General features: G+C 41.5%; 1 protein-coding gene across 1 annotated transcript in view; it reads left to right on the forward strand.

The window, feature by feature from the left end:
• LOC146580625 (NXPE family member 3-like) overlaps window positions 1–18856 on the forward strand; it is a 36288-nt gene extending 17432 nt beyond the window's left edge. Inside the window, exons 3-7 of the mRNA XM_085269652.1 lie at window positions 14303–14755; window positions 14987–15279; window positions 15869–15939; window positions 16999–17205; window positions 17283–18856. Of these exons, the coding sequence (XP_085125778.1) occupies window positions 14303–14755; window positions 14987–15279; window positions 15869–15939; window positions 16999–17205; window positions 17283–17839 (1581 nt within the window). The 3' untranslated portion in view covers window positions 17840–18856. The remainder of the gene's footprint in view (window positions 1–14302; window positions 14756–14986; window positions 15280–15868; window positions 15940–16998; window positions 17206–17282) is intronic.
• The last annotated feature ends 485 nt before the right edge of the window (window positions 18857–19341 follow it).

Raw genomic sequence — 19341 nt, forward strand, 5'->3', positions numbered from 1 at the left:
GCTAAACCACTGTACCCAAAAAAACTTTAAAAATCTACTGTGTGTGAGGCTGTGTAAGTAAAGCTTGCCCTTCACACCTGCGTGTAATAAACCATTTGTTTGGGGTTGTGGATTTGGCACCTCAGCATTGTGAAAGTGGGGAAACATGTTTCTGGCTGTGCATAAGATTCCTCCTTACAACTTAGAATCTCAGTTCTAAATGAAATTCAGATGTTTTTTTAAGTATGGCTAATGTATTAATTGACTTCTAAGGCACACACACACACACACACACACACACACACACACACACAGAGAAGAAGAAGAGGGGGTCGTTTTACTACACATCATAAAAACGCAATCATTCATCTTCCAACTGTATCTTTCTGTTCTGTCTTTAGAATCATAGGTTGTTTACTGAGCCGTACTTTGGGAGTCATACTATTGTGATACTGGGGAGAAAAGGGTAAGGTTTGATAGACTAAACCCTTACACACATAACTTGAAAAACCTAAAGAGTGTGTGAGACTGCTAGCTGTGTTGTTCAGCATTAAACTCATCTACAAATGTGTTAGTAAAGAGCGACTTGTACTTCTGTCCCATTAAGCAATGGTTTAACAAATTTCACTGCAAACTATAAAAGGAATCTGGATTTATATAGAACATAGTAGTGATGGATTAAGTGCAGGAAACACTAGTATAAGGTGTCTATTGAACAAATCTCCTTCAGCGTTCAAAATGACCAAAGTGAGGCCTACAGGCGTTTCTCTCGATTGGTTGTGTTCAGGGAAAAAGCAGCTAAATACACTGAGACTGCTCCACATTGTTAGCGAGTTAACTCTGGATATCTGTAGGTTTTGTCAAACTTGGAGTGAACAAAAGCAGAAAAACAGTAAAAGATGCAGACAGTGAAAGTCTGGTTTATTTCATGAACACAATGAAACATTTTACAGTCCACAGAGCAAAGTAGCATACATGATAAATAGATACACATAACATGAGAAGTAAAACTCGTCGTCTTACCACATGTTATATTCTGTAAACTTAAAATAACCACAGAAATTAGAGTTTAGTGTTTTAAGTCATCTATTAAAAAACATGAGTCAACATTACTGAAGTGACACTTTAACGATGCGTCTTATCACCGTGTTTATGATGATAAAACATGTTCTCTCGTTAGTAGATGTCAGCGCTGTCACTTGTCATGAAAATGTCCAGAGCCAGGGTTCCTCTTCAATTACCATTGATCATTAATAGGGTCACAAAAGATTTGTCACATTATCCCCATAAACAAAATGCTTTTATAGAAATCGTTGTGATACAAATATTTAGATTCTTGATTCACAATGTGCACGAACTCAAAATCTTTAGAGGTTCATATTTATAAAGTATCGCAAATAATACATTTATACCATTGTATGAGCTACACTTCTTGTAAAAAACTGATTGAAAAAAGCTCCTGTCGTGACCTTCCTTCTGTGAGGACACACACACACACAGAGAGAGAGAGAGAGAGAGGGGGAAGATCATTAGGATTGGAGGCGTTTTTGGATTTTCACTTATTGTTGGCTTTACAGTCACATAAAATTAATTCCAATTTTTTTGCCTTTGCTTCAATTAAGGTGTTTCTTTAAATCTACAGCAGCTTCCTTTTCAAAAAGTTTACTGACATAGTAAGGAAGTAGCTAGGGAACTCAGTAAGTATGAGCAACAACAGCTTAGGGACTGTTTCTACAATAAAGAGGAATTCATCATCATCTGCAGTTCATCAAAAAAAAAAAAAAAGTGCCATTAAAAACAATTCAGCAGATCCTCAAAGTATGGATACAATCTGTTTTCAGCTGTAGAGGTACGCTTCATGTACTTATCAACATGCAGTTTAGAGGCTTGCATTAGAGTGCTTTGGTACTTGGGCCTCTTTTATTTAGCACGGTTATACCATTGTGTATTTAGCTATATAAATATGCTCAAGAGTCTATTGTATGTTTGTCATGCAATTAAAAATTCAAAAATATAATTTTTAAATCAGTAACTTTGCAAATTTAGAGGAAATGTTTTTGGATAACAAATGTGTCACATTTTCAACAGGGTTTGAATAATCAGCGTTAACACAGAGACATTTATGCGCTGGGTATAACAGACATCCTTGCCTTGGAGCAGAGAAACACGGTGTATTGTTGCTTTTCTCTATTGTATAAGCAGCGCCCGACTGTCAGAAACGCTCTGTGTGGGTAGCAAAGTCGGATCCAACGCACATCCAGGAATCTGTGTGAAAGAAAGGTCTCGCTGCAGCTAGGCTCTCAGGATAGTCAGGCTTTTATTTATATTTGCATTCTGGTGCGTTAAAGCAGCCTCTGTGTCCCGCTTGGATCCTCATTCCGAAAATTCAGATATTTAAATAAAATGGTGAATTGGCTAGTGATGAGGAGCCACTTAGATCCGTAAAATGAGGTTTGATTAAATTAAACTCTTATGAACAGCTATGAACTCTACCTCTCTGCTGATGTGTTCCAAACAAGCAATGTTTTCTACACGTCCAAACTGTGTGCTAACTACCTCACACCGCTGTGTCTGGGATCCGAAAAAATAAAAAGTTAAAACGCTATACCTTGGGGGGAATTGTGAAGTGCTGAGGAAAATACTGTGTGTCTGATGGGGTGTTTTTATATAGGTGGACTTGGTTTCAGTTGGCCTCTGACATGATAAGATAAAATAAAGGAAACTGATTGTAATGGAACTACAGTGCTGGGATGCTCTTGATAAGGGAGCCTCTTTTATTGTTTTATGACTTGTTTTGCTGACTGTTGAGGGCCTAACTGTAACCAACTCTGTCTAACTGTTGCAGAGTTAAGAATCTGTAGTTTTTAGAAGTAACACAAGAAAAGTTTATTTCTAAAGGAATACCTGTTGTTTGTGGTGCTCTATTTAAAACTATTAGTGTCATGAACCAAAGTTCAGCGCACAAGCTGGACCCAGAAGCAGAGCCAACACACACAGGAGTACGAGAAAATAAACTTTATTTTAACTGAAGGTGTCCCGGGAGGGTAGAAGGAAAACACGCGTGAAACTCGAGAAACCAAGGACCGGGAGATGAGTCGCGCAGGAACGCCGAAAACGGGACTGTGGGAGGCTGCAACAGAAAAAGGACAAGAATTATTGGGGCGCGGGGAAATAGCAGCATACGTGGGACCCTCACCCCTCCCTCCGGCTCCCACGGCCCCGCTGTCACCGTAAGACTCATACTCTTCCCCCACGTATGCTGCTATTTCCCCGCGCCCCAATAATTCTTGTCCTTTTTCTGTTGCAGCCTCCCACAAGCCAGGCCCCTGTAGCTGGTGCAGCCGAAGATAGCGTAGGCCCCGCTAGCTGTTCCCCGGCAGACCCCAAGCAGCTGGGGAAAGAGGGCGGCTGGGTGACGGTGAGGAGGAAGCATAGTCCTAAACAGAAGCCCCAGGTACACCACCAACCCGTTCATGTGTCTAACCGTTTTTCCCCACTCGGCGACACACCCGCCGGGGGTCAAACTCTGGTAATTGGTGATTCTGTTCTCAGACATGTGAAGCTAGAGACACCGGCAACCATAGTCAATTGTCTTCCAGGGGCCAGAGCAGGCGACATTGAAGGAAATTTAAAACTGCTGGCTAAGGGTAAACGTAAATTCAGTAAAATCATAATTCACCTCGGCAGTAATGACACCCGGTTACGCCAATCGGAGGTCACTAAAATCAATATTGAATCGGTGTGCAACTTTGCTAAAACACTGTCGGACTCTGTAGTTTTCTCTGGTCCCCTCCCCAATCAGACCAGGAGTGACATGTTTAGCCGCATGTTCTCCTTAAATTGCTGGCTGTCTGAGTGGTGTCCCAGAAACGATGTGGGCTTCATAGATAATTGGCAAACCTTCTGGAGGAAACCTGGTCTTGTTAGGAGAGACGGCATCCATCCCACTTTGGATGGAGCAGCTCTCATTTCTAGAAATATGGACAAATTTATTAAACCCCCCAAAATATGACTATCCAGAGTTGGGACCAGGAAGCAGAGTTGCAGTCTTGGATTTTAGGTCGCAGGCCACCCAAAACTTGATCCCAAACTTGTCCGGTTTACTTGCAATATACTGCAGGAAACAGCACCGAGTCTTTGATGGGAAAAGCTGTTCATCAACGGTGATATAGCAGCATGCACAGCGTGGTTCAGACTGATAACACTACCAAAAGGAAGCCAAACACTGTCACCCTTTACAACAAAACAAAGTGTGGCGTGGATGTGATGGACCAGATGGTTCGGGAGTACACTGTCCGCAAAGGAACACGGCGCTGGCCAGTTGCCGTGTTTTATAACATGATTGACATGGCAGCACTGAATGCACATGTGCTGTATCAGGCATGCACCGGGACGAAGGAAAGACGGGTGGACTTCCTGGTGGCACTTGCAACAGAATTGGCTCGCTCTCATGTAGCTGCGAAGAAGGCAAGAAAAGAACAATTGCTTCGGACACAACCCTCCACACCGAGCCCTGGAAAAAGGGCCACGTGTCAGGTCAAACACAGATGCAAAAAAAATCAGGCCACTGTGCGATGTGTTCACTGCTACAGATACACATGTGGTAAATGCAGACGACAGATACCATGGCAGTGCCAGGATTGTGAGTGATTGCTGAAAATGTTGAAATGTACTCACTCACTTTTTACCATTATTTGTAAATATGTGTACAAATAGTTAGTTTTTTGTACTGTTTTCATCAATAAATGTCAGCAACAAAGGACATACACCCATGTGTGTTGATTTCTCCCTAAGATGGCAAACTGAAACACTCCACTCCCCCACCCCCTCAATCACACACCCCCACTCCCCTCCCTCCAGAATTCCTAGGTAACGACCTAATATACCTATGAATGACTAGCCAACTTAGCTTCCACTTCCATCATTTGACTGCTCTCGGGTGTTATAGGTAGAACGGTAGAAGCCTGGAACTCCAAGTGTTAAACCCCCCAAAATAGGACTATCCAGAGTTGGGACCAGGAAGCAGAGTTGCAGTCTTACACGCCTCTCTGCAGCTTCTCTCCTCCTGCTACCCCCCCAAAAACCCATCTCCATAGAGACTGTGTCAGCTCCCAAACAGACAAAAAACAAATTAAAAACCAGCAACAAACAACTTGAACATAAACAATCACAAAGAAAGAACAATACAGTATCCACATCTGAACCAAAGAGTAAAACTGTGAAATGTGGATTATTAAATATTAGGTCTCTCTCCTCCAAGTCTCTGTTAGTACATGACTTAATAATTGATCAACAAATCGATTTACTCTGCCTTACAGAAACCTGGTTGCAGCAGGATGATTATGTTAGTTTAAATGAATCAACACCCCCGAGTCATTCTAACTACCAGAAATCTCGAAGCACAGGCCGAGGGGGCGGTGTGGCAGCAATTTTTCACACCAGCCTATTAATTAATGAAAGACCAAGACAGACTTTTAATTCATTTGAAAGCCTGATGCTTAACATTGTCCACCCCAGCTGTAAAACTCAGAAACCAGTCTTACTTGTTATCATCTATCGTCCACCTGGGCCTTACACAGAGTTTCTGTCTGATTTCTCAGACTTTATATCTAATTTAGTTCTGAGCTCAGATAAAATAATTATTGTGGGTGATTTTAACATCCATGTAGATGCTAAGAATGACAGCCTCAACATGGCATTTAATCTGTTATTAGACTCAATTGGCTTCTCTCAAAATGTAAAAGAACCCACCCACCACGTTAATCACACTCTAGATCTTGTTTTAACATATGGCATCGAACCTGAACATTTAACAGTGTTTCCTGAAAACCCCCTCCTGTCTGATCATTTCCTGATAACATTTACATTTACAATAATTGATTACACAGCGGTGAAGAGTAGACTTATCAAAGTAGATGTCTTTCTGAAAGTGCTGTAACTAAGTTTAAGAATATAATCCACCGGAACTTCCGGTGGCTCGTAGCACCGCATGGCCGCATAGAGAGTGACCTCCGGCACCAACCGTGTGTTTCCCCGGACTCGAGAGCTGTATTAGGGCTACATTGCCATTTTTCGACGCAGGAATGAGTGGGGATAAATCTAAAAAGGGAGGATACGGGCTACGAAACATTCTTGACTGTGAAATGGAGAAGGACGCCGCGGCTAGTGAGGCAAGCCCCGCATCGGGACAAGATGGCGACCGAGGTGAAGGTCTGGGTTGGCTTCGGGATGCAGTGAGTAGCGTACTGGTGGCCGAAATGGCTACATTGCGAACCGAATTGAAAAGTGACTTCAAAGCATTCGGTACAGAATTTGGGGAGGATATAAAGAAGCAAATGGCCGAACTCTCTAAGGAATTGAATCAAAGATTACACGAGATGGCGGGTCAGGTGGAGGAGATGACTGGTCGGCTAAAGCACGTCGAGGACAACATGGCTGACTCGGAACGCTGGGACGTTGGTGTTAGGGATACACTTGTGCAGCTGTTGGAAAATCAACGGGCGCTTCAGGAAAAGGTGTCCGATATGGAGGGCCGCGCTAGGCGCAAAAACATCCGGATCTACAGCGTACCGGAAAACTCGAAGGGCTCGTCGGTGACTACCTTTGTTGAAAATCTGATCAAAGAACACCTAGGCGAAGATTTCGGCCCGGACCGTGCCCTCGGCATTGAGCGCACACACCGCGCGTTGGGACCAAAACCACCCCCGAACGCCCCACCACGCTCAATAATAGTGCGCTTCCTCCGGTTCTCTGTTAAAGAAGAGATTCTCCGCACGGCGTGGAACAAAGGGGTACACATCCAAAACAAACGGGTGTACTTCGATCATGACTACTCCCTGGAAGTGCAGAAAAGGAGACGGGAATATATTCCAGTTAAGAAGGCTTTGAAGGACAGCGGGATCCGCTTCCAGACACCGCTAAGTAAGATGCGAGTGTTTTATGCGTCAGGCAATGTCCTATATAATACCGCGAGCCAAGCTGCCGAAGATTTAAGAAAGCGGGGAATAGCCGTGGGTAAGATCACCTTGGGGAACCAAACCAACAGGATGACAGAGGACACAATAAAGCACCTACTTCCTTGGGAAACGCAGACAGCACACTGCAGGGGCGGCTTCCAGCAGCATGTGCGGGAAAAACTCCAAGCTTTCCGGAGGGAGCAAGAAAAACTGCCAGCAGACGAGTGAGCAGCTGATGGCTGGACGACGGTGAGATAGCTGGCGGTAGAGTTTTGATAATCTAACCGCAGGAACACTGACTTTCGTATCCTTCAGAATTCATATTTCTTTAGGTTGGTGCCTACGGACATGGTTAGAGAACCACCACGTTATTTTTAGTAGCGATAAGAGACTGTTTCGTTTATTTTTTGCCCTTTTTTGGCTTTTTTGTCAGTCACTCCCCTGTTGTCGGATGAGGGGCCCCACCCTGTGGCCAGTCCCCTCAATGTCAAAGGATACTATTATATCCTTTGTATTGGAAGCTCCTATTAATGTTTTGCGTGTTTGCTGTTCAGTGAGTTCTGGTTGTGATGTTCTGAGGTCTGGGTTGATTATGTTGTATTCCACATATCCACTTGATGGCTTATAAGTTCTATAAAATGCTGTCACTAAATGTAAATGGCCTGAATAGCCCTATTAAAAGAAGCAAATTAATTGCCAAATTGAAAAAGGAGGCTGTAGATTTGGCATATTGGCAAGAAACTCATCTAGATAATGCAGAACACGAGAAATTAAAAAAGATGGGTTTCAGACATACATTTTATTCATCGTATAGGGCCGGGAAAAAACGAGGAGTAGCTATCCTTATCTCAAATAAAATAAAATTTGAACATATATCTACTAATTGTGATAAGGAAGGTCGGTTTGTTTTAGTAAAAGGTAGAATAGAGAATAAGGCGGTCACACTATTAAATGTCTATGCACCCCCAGACAGCAACGCAAGCTTCTTTAAGAAGATATTTGATTTGATCTCTAAGGAAACGGTGGGAACTCTTATTTGTGCAGGAGATTTTAATTTACTGTTAAACCCCCGGTTAGACTCAAATAATAGGGACAGGAAAAGCACGTCTGGAGGGAAACGAGTTAAAGGAATGTTAACGGAATTAGGACTTATTGATGTGTGGCGATCTATCCATGGGTCAGCGTCAGGATTCACTTTTTACTCTGCTCGACACTCAGTGTATTCGAGGATAGATTACTGTTTTATGTTTAATAGGGATTTACACAGGATAAAAGATTGCAGAATAGGTCCAAGAGATGTCTCTGACCACAGTGGAATTTATATAACGTTACATTTGGATGGGACACGGAAGACAACTTTGTGGAGACTAAATACCGGTATGTTAAATGACCCCGCTTTTTTGAAACAAATGACAGCCGATCTTAACTTGTACCTGCAGGACAATGATAATGGAGAGACAAATCACAGTATTGTATGGGATGCAGCCAAAGCTGTCCTCAGAGGAAAAATAATTGCGTGGTCGACCATGATTAAAAAGAAAAAGTCCCAAGAATTGTTACAACTGCAGAATAGATTAATGGCCTTGGAACAGTCAGGTCTAAAGGATAAAAATACTACAGTAACCCACCAGATCAGACAGATTAAGCAGGAGATAGATAAGATATTGAGCGAAGAAGTGGAGAAAAACATAAGGTTTATGAAACAGAGGTATTATGAGGCGGGGCCTAAGGCGGCGAAGCAGTTGGCGTGGCAGATTAGAAAACAGCAAGCTGAAAATAATATTTATAAGATTAGAGACCCGGTTGGTAACAATGTTGTAACTGACCTGGATAAAATTCAAAAAGCGTTTGAAATGTATTACAAATCCTTATATAGTCAATCTACTCAGGGTGATGTCAATAAGATGACTGACTTTTTGAATTCTTTAGACCTGCCTACGATTGGTCAAGAAGCAAATAGTAAGTTAACGTCCTTAATATCTCGGGAAGAAATAATTAAAGCTATTTCCAGCCTTAAATCCAATAAATCGCCAGGTACCGATGGGCTCCCTGCCGAATGGTACAAAACCATGAAGGAAAGCCTTCTTCCCCTGTTGGAAACTAGTTTTAACTACATTTTGAAAGGAGGTCTGGTACCTCCCTCTTGGAAGGAGGCCTTCATATCTGTTTTGCCAAAGGGGGGACAGGATAGACTAAACTGCAAATCTTATAGGCCGATAAGTGTCCTGAACTCAGATTATAAACTATACACAACTATTTTGGTGCGAAGAATGGATGCTGTAATGCCTTCTTTGATTGATGAAGACCAAACGGGTTTCTTGAAAAATAGACAAACCCACGATAATATTAGACGAGCTTTACACATCATCGAACACATTAATAATAAGAAAAAAAGCCCAATTATTCTCAGCTTAGATGCTGAAAAAGCATATGATTCAGTGAATTGGGACTTCCTCTTCCTAGTGATGAAAAGATTTGGTTTCCGTAGCGAGTTTATAAAATGTTTCCAAGCTCTTTATTCTCTCCCTACTGCCAGAATAAAAATTAACGGTAGCCTCTCCGATACTATTTTTTTAGAACGAGGATGTAGACAGGGGTGTCCAGCAAGCCCCTACCTCTTCAACTTGTTTATCGAACCTCTAGCCCAGGCTATACGTCAGGAAACATCGTTGAAAGGGATTGTAATAGGAGGGGACGAGTACAAGGTGTGTTTATACGCAGATGATGTCTTGGTGACAATCATGGATCCCAGCTCAGGTGTACCAGTGTTAATGGGGATGTTGGAAACATATGGCCTGTACTCAGGGTATGTCCTTAATGTCAAAAAAACTCAAGTTCTGTCATTTAATTTTTCTCCGGACCAGTCACTATTGTCAAAATTCAAGTTTAATTGGGAGGCAACTGCTATCAAATATTTGGGAGTGTTTCTATCTAGAGATCTGACACAACTGTATGATATTAATTACAGTCGTATTAATAGAGAAATATATAGTGATCTCAACATTTGGGCCTTGCTCCCTCTCGACCTTGGCAACAGGATACAGATAATTAAAATGAATATTCTTCCCAAACTACTCTCTTTTTCTTGCTTTACCTATTCAAATTCCAGAGAAGCAATTCAGGGAATGGAATAAGCAGATTTCGAGATTCATTTGGCTTAACAAAAGACCAAGGGTGAAGTTCTCTACTTTGCAGTTGCCGAAAGACAAAGGGGGCTTGGCTCTACCTTCATTAAGGAATTACTACTTATCTGCTCAACTGAGGTCCTTGGTGTGTTGGTGTAATCCATCTTTTTGTGCGAGGTGGAAGACGATTGAGGTGTCTCTCTCGGACACGCCAATCCAGTCTAGACTTGGTCACGCAGCTTCTGATTTGGACGATACCTTGACGCCCAGCCACTGGGTCACTTTTACATTAAAAATATGGAGGGGAGTGGTCAAGCAGGCGCAACTCCAGGAAGAGATAAAACTTTTGAGGTGGCCAGCGTATGACCCTGATTTTTTACCTGCTTCCCACGATAGTAGATTTAAACAATGGGTGTGGCATGGAATCACTGCTGGGTGTTCGGTTATTGTAAAGTCTAAAATTATGGCTTTTGATACCCTATGCAAGACTTACGGTCTCGAGAAACAAGACTTTTTTCGATACTTGCAACTCCGTGACTATATTGGCAAAAGACTGAAGAGCTGTGTCCGTGGAGACTTCTCGATTGTTAATATTTTCATTGGTGCTTATGACTCTGGGAGTAACAAAGCCTTGATAAGTAAATTGTATACATGTCTGACTAAGCTCAAAGGGCACTCAACGCTTTACATAAAGCAGAAATGGGAAAAAGAAATGGACATTGTGATTACAGAAGATGGGTGGGCACGGATCTGGAAGACACAGTTTACCACGACTAACTCCAACATGTGGCGGGACTTCTGCTGGAAGAACATTATACGCTATTTCATAACGCCTAAACAGAAGTCTAAATTCAGTGCTACACCTGCGTTTTGCTGGAGGAATTGTGGGGAAGTCATGGCTGATTACGGTCATATATTCTGGTCCTGCCCACTCATACGACCCTTCTGGATGGCAGTTACAAAGATAATTACAGAGGTGTTGGGATTCCACGTGTCTTGTACATTTACCTCATTGTATCTGGGATATTTTACAGACGATTTAGTTGCAGATGATGTTTACCTTCTGAAAGTTCTCTTGGCTTCTGCGAAGAAGGCCATAACAAAACGCTGGCTCTGTAGAGATCCTCCCACTGTAGCACTTTTTACCTCTAGTGGAAGACGTCAAATTGATGGAATGTATGACTTTCATTCTGCGACTGCAGGGAGATTTGGGAAGGAGACGGTGGAGAAAATGGCTGGACTTTACAGCTTGTGGCAGCACCCTTTAATGCATAGAATTAGTAATGCAGACTTGTTGACGTATGTATGTGTGGATGTGCAGATGTATGTACAGGTGTATGTTATCTTCCCATGACCTCATACTGTTTCTGTTCTTTCTTTTTTTCTTTTATCTTGTTGCATAAAAATGTTCCTGAACAAATAAAAAGTGTAAAAAAAAAAAGAATATAATCCACCCACTGTTATCATCTCCAATGCCCTGTACCAACACAGAGCAGAGCAGCTATCTGAACGCTACCCCAACAGAGGTCGATTATCTTGTTAATAATTTCACCTCCTCACTATGTACAACTCTGGATACTGTAGCTCCTGTGAAAACTAAGGCCTCAAATCAGAAGTACCTGACTCCGTGGTATAATTCTCAAACACGTACCCTAAAGCAGATGACTCGTAATCTGGAGAGGAAATGGCGTGTCACAAATCTAGAGGATCATCATTTAGCCTGGAGAAATAGTTTGCTGCTTTATAAGAAAGCCCTCCGCAAAGCCAGAACATCTTACTATTCGTCACTGATTGAAGAAAATAAGAACAACCCCAGGTTTCTCTTCAGCACTGTAGCCAGGCTGACAAAATGTCAGAGCTCTTTTGAGCCAACCATCCCTTTAACGTTAACTAGTAATGACTTCATGAACTTCTTCACAAATAAAATTTTTATCATTAGAGAAAAAATGACCAATAATCATCCCACAGATGTAATATTATCTACAGCTACTCTTAGTACCATTGATGTTAAGTTAGACTCTTTTTCTCCAATTGATCCTTCTGAGTTAACGTCAATAATTACTTCCTCCAAACCTTCAACGTGTCTTTTAGACCCCATTCCTACAAAACTGCTCAAAGAAGTCCTGCCATTAATTAATTCTTCGATCTTAAATATGATCAACCTATCTCTAATAATCGGCTATGTACCACAGGCCTTCAAGCTAGCTGTAGTTAAACCTTTACTCAAAAAGCATCTCTAGACCCAGCAGTCTTAGCTAATTATAGGCCAATCTCCAACCTTCCTTTCATATCAAAAATCCTTGAAAGAGTAGTTGTCAAACAGCTAACAGATCATCTGCAGAGGAATGGTTTATTTGAAGAGTTTCAGTCAGGTTTCAGAGCTCATCACAGCACAGAAACAGCTTTAGTGAAGGTTACAAATGATCTTCTTATGGCCTCTGAGTGTGGACTCATCTCTGTGCTTGTCCTGCTAGACCTTAGCGCAGCATTCGATACTGTTGACCATAATATCCTATTAGAACGATTAGAACATGCTGTAGGTATTACAGGTACTGCGCTGCAGTGGTTTGTATCATATCTATCTAATAGACTCCAATTTGTGCATGTAAATGGAGAGTCCTCTTCACACACTGAGGTTAATTATGGAGTTCCACAGGGTTCAGTGCTAGGACCAATTCTGTTTACATTATACATGCTTCCCTTAGGCAGTATCATTAGAAGACATAGCATACATTTTCACTGCTATGCTGATGACACACAGCTCTATCTGTCCATGAAGCCAGATGACACACACCAATTAGTTAAACTGCAGGAATGTCTTAAAGACATAAAGACCTGGATGGCTGCTAACTTTCTGCTTCTTAATTCAGATAAAACTGAGGTTATTGTACTCGGCCCTGAAAATCTTAGAAATATGGTATCTAACCAGATTCTTACCCTGGATGGCATTACCTTGGCCTCCAGTAACGCTGTGAGGAACCTTGGAGTCATTTTTGACCAGGACATGTCCTTCAACGCACATATTAAACAAATATGTAAGACTGCTTTCTTCCATTTGCGCAACATCTCTAAAATGAGAAATATCATGTCTCAGAGTGACGCTGAAAAACTAGTTCATGCATTTATTACTTCCAGGCTGGACGACTGTAATTCATTATTATCAGGATGTCCAAAAAACTCGCTGAAAAGCCTTCAGCTAATCCAAAATGCTGCAGCAAGAGTCCTGACAGGGACTAGAAAGAGAGAGCATATTTCTCCTGTTTTGGCTTCCCTTCATTGGCTTCCTGTTAAGTCCAGAATTGAATTCAAAATCCTGCTCCTCACATACAAGGTCTTAAATAATCAGGCCCCATCTTATCTTAATGACCTTGTAGTACCATATCACCCTATTAGAGCACTTCGCTCTCGCTCTGCAGGCCTACTTGTTGTTCCTAGAGTATTTAAAAGTAGAATGGGAGGGAGAGCCTTCAGTTTTCAGGCCCCTCTTCTGTGGAACCAGCTTCCAGTTTGGATTCGGGAGACAGACACTATCTCTACTTTTAAGATTAGGCTTAAAACTTTCCTTTTTGCTAAAGCATATAGTTAGGGCTGGACCAGGTGACCCTGAATCCTCCCTTAGTTATGCTGCAATAGATGTAGGCTGCCGGGGGATTCCCATGATGCATTGAGTTTTTCCTTTCCAGTCACCTTTCTCACTCACTATGTGTTAATAGACCTCTCTGCATTGAATCATATCTGTTATTAACCTCTGTCTCTCTTCCACAGCATGTCTTTATCCTGTCTTCCTTCTCTCAGCCCAACCGGTCGCAGCAGATGGCCGCCCCTCCCTGAGCCTGGTTCTGCCCGAGGTTTCTTCCTGTTAAAAGGGAGTTTTTCCTTCCCACTGTCGCCAAAGTGCTTGCTCATAGGGGGTCATATGATTGTTGGGTTTTTCTCTGTATCTATGAAGCGCCTTGAGGCGACTTTTGTTGTGATTTGGCGCTATATAAATAAAATTGAATTGAATTGAATTGACAAGTCAATCAGTTATTTATGTTCAGTGATACATTTATTCTATTGAATTACCAGCTGACAGGCAACATTATACATTTGCATTAATACAAGTAATACAATGAAAGCATGACACACTATTTCAAAAAGAATCTTTCATTATACTGTGCTAGGAACTAAAGATGAATAGCTGTATGATGTATACCTGGTTGAATGTCCTTTTGTCAATGTCATACTCTCTCCTTTATCCAGTTTCAGATTAAAGTGAACACTACCTTCATCATTCCAAGACCTGCCACTGTCACTCCACCTGCTGACATGCATTATGACTTCTGCAAGTTAAAACCACTATCCACCAAGGAAGCTCTTGAAGAACAACGCCTATTAGATTCCATCGCTTGGCCTGAAACTCCATCTTTACCATCACCTCTTTCCCTGAGCAGTACGAGTCACCCAGCCCACAGTGCCTTCACCATTCTCCCAAGGTGGGGAGGGGGACAGTGGCACATAGGAGACAAACTTGAGGTTATGATTCAAATGCATGATTTCCAGGGACACTTGAAGAGGTCTGGGGGAGATGTCTTACTTGCCCGGCTGCATAACATAACCCTTGGTGCTGGTGTGGCAGGGCAAGTGTTAGATCATCTTAATGGCTCCTACTCTGCTATATTCACTTTACTTTGGGAAGGAAACGCCCAGGTTCAGGTGACACTTACTACGTTAACTATTATTGCTTGTTTGCTTTTGAAGCTAACATCAAGTGGTCACATCACAAGATTCACTTTGTGGCACTTCACATTAGCTTCATTTTTCATCTGCAGACCATTTGCCACTCTATGATAAATCTTGATTGCACTTGATTGTTCTATTGGTGACAAGTGCAGTCTATAAAACAAACGGAGCAGGTTACAAAATTCTAATTATTTGTCCTACTAGGTGATACTGGTTCACCCCAGTGAGGCAGTCACAGAGCTGAGAAGGCTGAACACAGAACATCCTGACAGGGTTTTCTTCAAGAGCCAGTTCCAGTTAGGCTCAGTCACTGAAACTACCACTTGCAATGTATGTCTACGTCCAACCCAGCAGCCTGTGTGCAACTACACTGACCTCCATACAAATGAGCCATGGTTCTGCTACAAGCCAAAAAGTCTAAGCTGTGATACCAGGATCAGCAACTTCAAGGGAGGATATAAACAAAAAATTAGCACCATGGAGAAGCTCTTTCAGAGGTGAGCATTTCCTATATGCCAAAGGTGGTAAAGCTCTGGAGTTTTATGTATGAAGAGGCAGAACTAAAATTAATCAATTAGAATCAAAGTAAAACAATTTTATTACAGCTCTACTGATGTATTAGCAGGCAGCTATCAATTATTTAGCTATCTGATATTATCATCAGTATTGGCATTTCTGATGGCTAATAGGTGAAATTTTAAATAGTGAAGAAGAGACGGGAGAAGCAACTGTCAACCATGTTATGAGTATTTATGTGGCACCAGAGAGACTGCAACTTCCCTATTGACAACATGCATTTGCAATGCAACAAACTACAGCCAGAGGAAGTGAGCAGAGTTGGGCAAAGCATAAATGAGTAACTCACGATTTGTTGTGACAGTGAAAAAAGTTTACTTTTAAACTGTATTATGATCTTCTTTTTATGTTAATGTGCCTGAAGGGGGGGGCGGGGTGGGGGTCACCAGCTGATGTGTCAAACCCAAGTGTTTTTGCTGACTGCTGTGTTTGATTCAATTCTAGTTTAGAAAACATAAAATTTCTCTGCCATTTTTGTTAAAATATTTCAATATGTGTTCTTTCCCTAAGTGGTGTCAATCTGAAAGTCGCTATTCCTCCTTCAGGAGTGGCAAGTGTCAACGTTTTGCCCAAACAGAACGGTAAAGCATGATTCGTTACTATTGGTGTCTCTAACAAAAAAAAAAAAAAAAAAAAAAAACTGAAAGGACTAAGTGAAGTACTTACAGTAATTAACTAAAACACTATGGATGTTGCACTAATTGCAAGCAGTTTATTATTCATTTTACTATTCTATTATCTCCTAAAATAATGAAGTCTATTATGAAAATACAAGATATGGAATAGGCCAGTAAAAATTAAACCCCTTCCCAGATTTGAATTAGGCTGATCTTCCTTTGTATTTTGTAAGATTACCTTCAGCTTGCTTTCAGTAATATTGTTTGGCATAGATAGCCCCCTTAAGTCTCATTCAGTTCTCTTGGATTTGTCTTTGAAGTGACTTCCGGATTTCCCTCGCTTAGTCAAACAGTGGTTGTTCAACTTGAGTTATAAGTAACTTGACATAAGTCAAAATTAGGCAAGTATAGGGATTGTGGTCATTAAAGTTGTGTCTCTGTGGACAAAAATCTTCTACTTTTTCAATGAGCTCTGTTCCAGCACATGTTGGCACACTGGTAGGCACCACAGTTCTGGTTGTCCCCTGAACATTCTCCCTAAGTTGTCTCACAAGGTTATGCACAAAACCAGAAGGTTAATCTCCTGAGTTGCGGCTGGAATCCCAGCTCTCATTACTAGCTTCGGTCCTCCGCACAAAATTAAAATTAAAATAAATTCAAGACATAACCACTTCTTTTCATTCTGCACACATTCAGGACATTAAAAAAATCGCAGAGCATAGTGATAAAGCTTCCTGAAAGTTACCCACACTTAGCAGCAGTAGTGGTAAAAGTGCTTGGAAATTCTTCAATGGATAATAGACCACATTAAAATCTAGTTAGGTTTAGGACCACTGTGGGCTGCTCCCTATAATGTCTTAATCACACATCAGATATAAAATCTGAATAGAGAAATATCTTTAACTTTAGCAGTGTAAAAATGTGTTCTCTCTGTAGTGATTGTATCATTGTATCATCTGATGTTTACCATGTGTGTATAATAAATACACTAATATACAATTGTTTGTTTGTTTTATTGGTCAGGTGAGTCAGAGGTGCCTAGCAGCAGAGTGGGGTCTGGACCCTCTGGCTATTACTTTCAAGGTGTGTGGAGAAGACTAGGTGTGACCCCAATTCATCAGTTCAACTCTTCCTCAGCCATCACTCGGTGTCTAAAAGGAAAAACCGTTCATATGTATGGAGATTCCACCATGAGGCAGTGGTTTGAGTACCTTGATGCAGCACTACCAGGTAGCAGATCTACTAAACCTTTCTGGCATCGACTGATTTATTGCTGCTTAACTTATTCCCTGTGTAATCCTTTTTAGATCTAAAGGCATTTAACATGCATAGCCAGAAAACAATTGGACCTTTGATGTCCCTGGACTACAAAAACAACATTTTGGTGACATACCGCACCCACGGTCCTCCTCTACGATCTGCCAGAGTCCCAGCCATTGAGCTGCATTATATTGCCAATGAGCTCGACGAGGTGCCTGGAGGCAGGGACACGGTCATAGTACTTGGTATCTGGGCACACTTTGGCACTTTCCCTATTGAGTTCTTTATCCGCCGGCTGCAGACCATCCGCAGAGCGATGGTCCGGCTGCTGTCCAGGGCTCCAGACACACTGATTGTCATTCGGACTGGAAACCCCAAAAGTTTGAAGACCTTCCTTCATGCATCTACTAACAGTGATTGGTACTCATTACAGCAGGACAAGGTGCTCAGGGATATGTTCAAAGAACTGAATGTCCATCTAGTGGATGCCTGGGAGATGGTTGTGGCCCACCATCTGCCACATGAGCTCCACCCACAACCTTCAATTATCAAGAACATGATTAATGTTCTTTTGTCCTACATATGTCCTCAAAAGGGTGGATAGATGTGTTTATTTTGGCAGTCCATGCACAATTTTAAACTAAACTATAAAAAAATCCAAAAGTAACTTTTCAAAAATTGCAAAAACTAATCTTCAGTCTAGGCCTCAATGATATGAGTGTTTTTCAAGCTGAAATTTTCAAGGCCAATTTTAGCCTTCACAAAGGTATTTAAAAAAAAAGATCCTAATGACTCATCTGAAGTATCATCTTGATCAATATGGAATAATGTCCTTGCCTAGTTTCTTAACCCCTACAATCCTGCCTGGGAGCTTTTGCAATCAGAATCATGATCTAAGAGCACTATGGTGCCAAGCATATTCACTTTTCTAAAACAAGCTCAATAAACTCTCAATAGACTTCTCTTGTTCATGTCATTTTTGTATCTGTTTATTTTGATTAGAATAAGACTTAAAATTTTGTACTATCTGAGGTAGTGATGCCTTTGTATTCGCCACAAATATGGACAATATCTGGTAGAATGTGCTCCAGATCTTTAACCGATATATTTTTGAGGCAGAAGGAAATTCGACCACATCACTCTGGTTTTAGCTTGTCTACATCGGCTTCCAATTGAATTTAGGATTCGTTTTAAAGTCCTTTTATTGGTTTTTAAATCTCTAAAGGGTCTGGCACCTGTTTATTTGTCTGATTTGTTGAAGCCCCATGTCCCCATGCGTACGCTTTGGTCAGCTGAGAAACTGTGGCTTTCTGTCCCTAAGTCACAGATGAAACTTAGAGGAGACTGAGCATTCTCTGTAGCAGCTCCGATGCTTTGGAATAGCCTTCCTCTCCATATTAGACAAGCTACATTAGTGCCAGTTTTTAAGTCCAGATTAAAAACCTATTTTTATTCTTACTCTGTGGGTACCTGACATTTTTATGAATGTTATTGCTATGTCTGGTTTCTGCTATTTTATTACTATAAATATTTGTATTGTACAGCACTTTGGTCTACCAGGTGTGTTTTTAAAGTACTATGTAAATAAACGATAATGATGATGATAATGGTGATGAGTGGCGCCCAGGTTAGTCTGTCCTCTGGTTATCATTCCCAGACTAATGGCCAGACGGAGTGGCTTAACCAAGTGCTGGAAACCACCCTGCCTGGCGTCCATTAAATAAAACACCTGGAGTACACACCATTCCTAGGTCAAGTACACTCATAATAATCACATTTAATCAGCCACTGGGATGTTGCGATTAGAGGCTCGTCTGAGCTGCCAGCCCCCTCTGTTTCTGGCAACTGTCTTCCTTCAAGTCTTCCGGATGGAAGAGGAGTAAACAGTTGGTTGGAGGGGTCATGCAGGTTAGCCATGATGCTAGTGTCTTTATGAATGCAGCGTGAGGTGTAAATATCCTGTAGACTGGGTAGAGAGCTGCCAATACTAGCAGCAGCCAGTAAGTTAAACTTTAACAGTATCCATATTGATTAATTGATTATTTGATTGATAATACTTTATTTATCCCAAGGGAAATTGGTTTAATTGTTTATTAATGAATTATG

Source organism: Mchenga conophoros, linkage group LG3 (assembly GCF_057382185.1).
Source record: "Mchenga conophoros isolate Kocher_MC1m ecotype Shallow Benthic linkage group LG3, M_conophoros_male_GT1.1, whole genome shotgun sequence".
NCBI classification, from domain to species: domain Eukaryota; kingdom Metazoa; phylum Chordata; class Actinopteri; order Cichliformes; family Cichlidae; genus Mchenga; species Mchenga conophoros.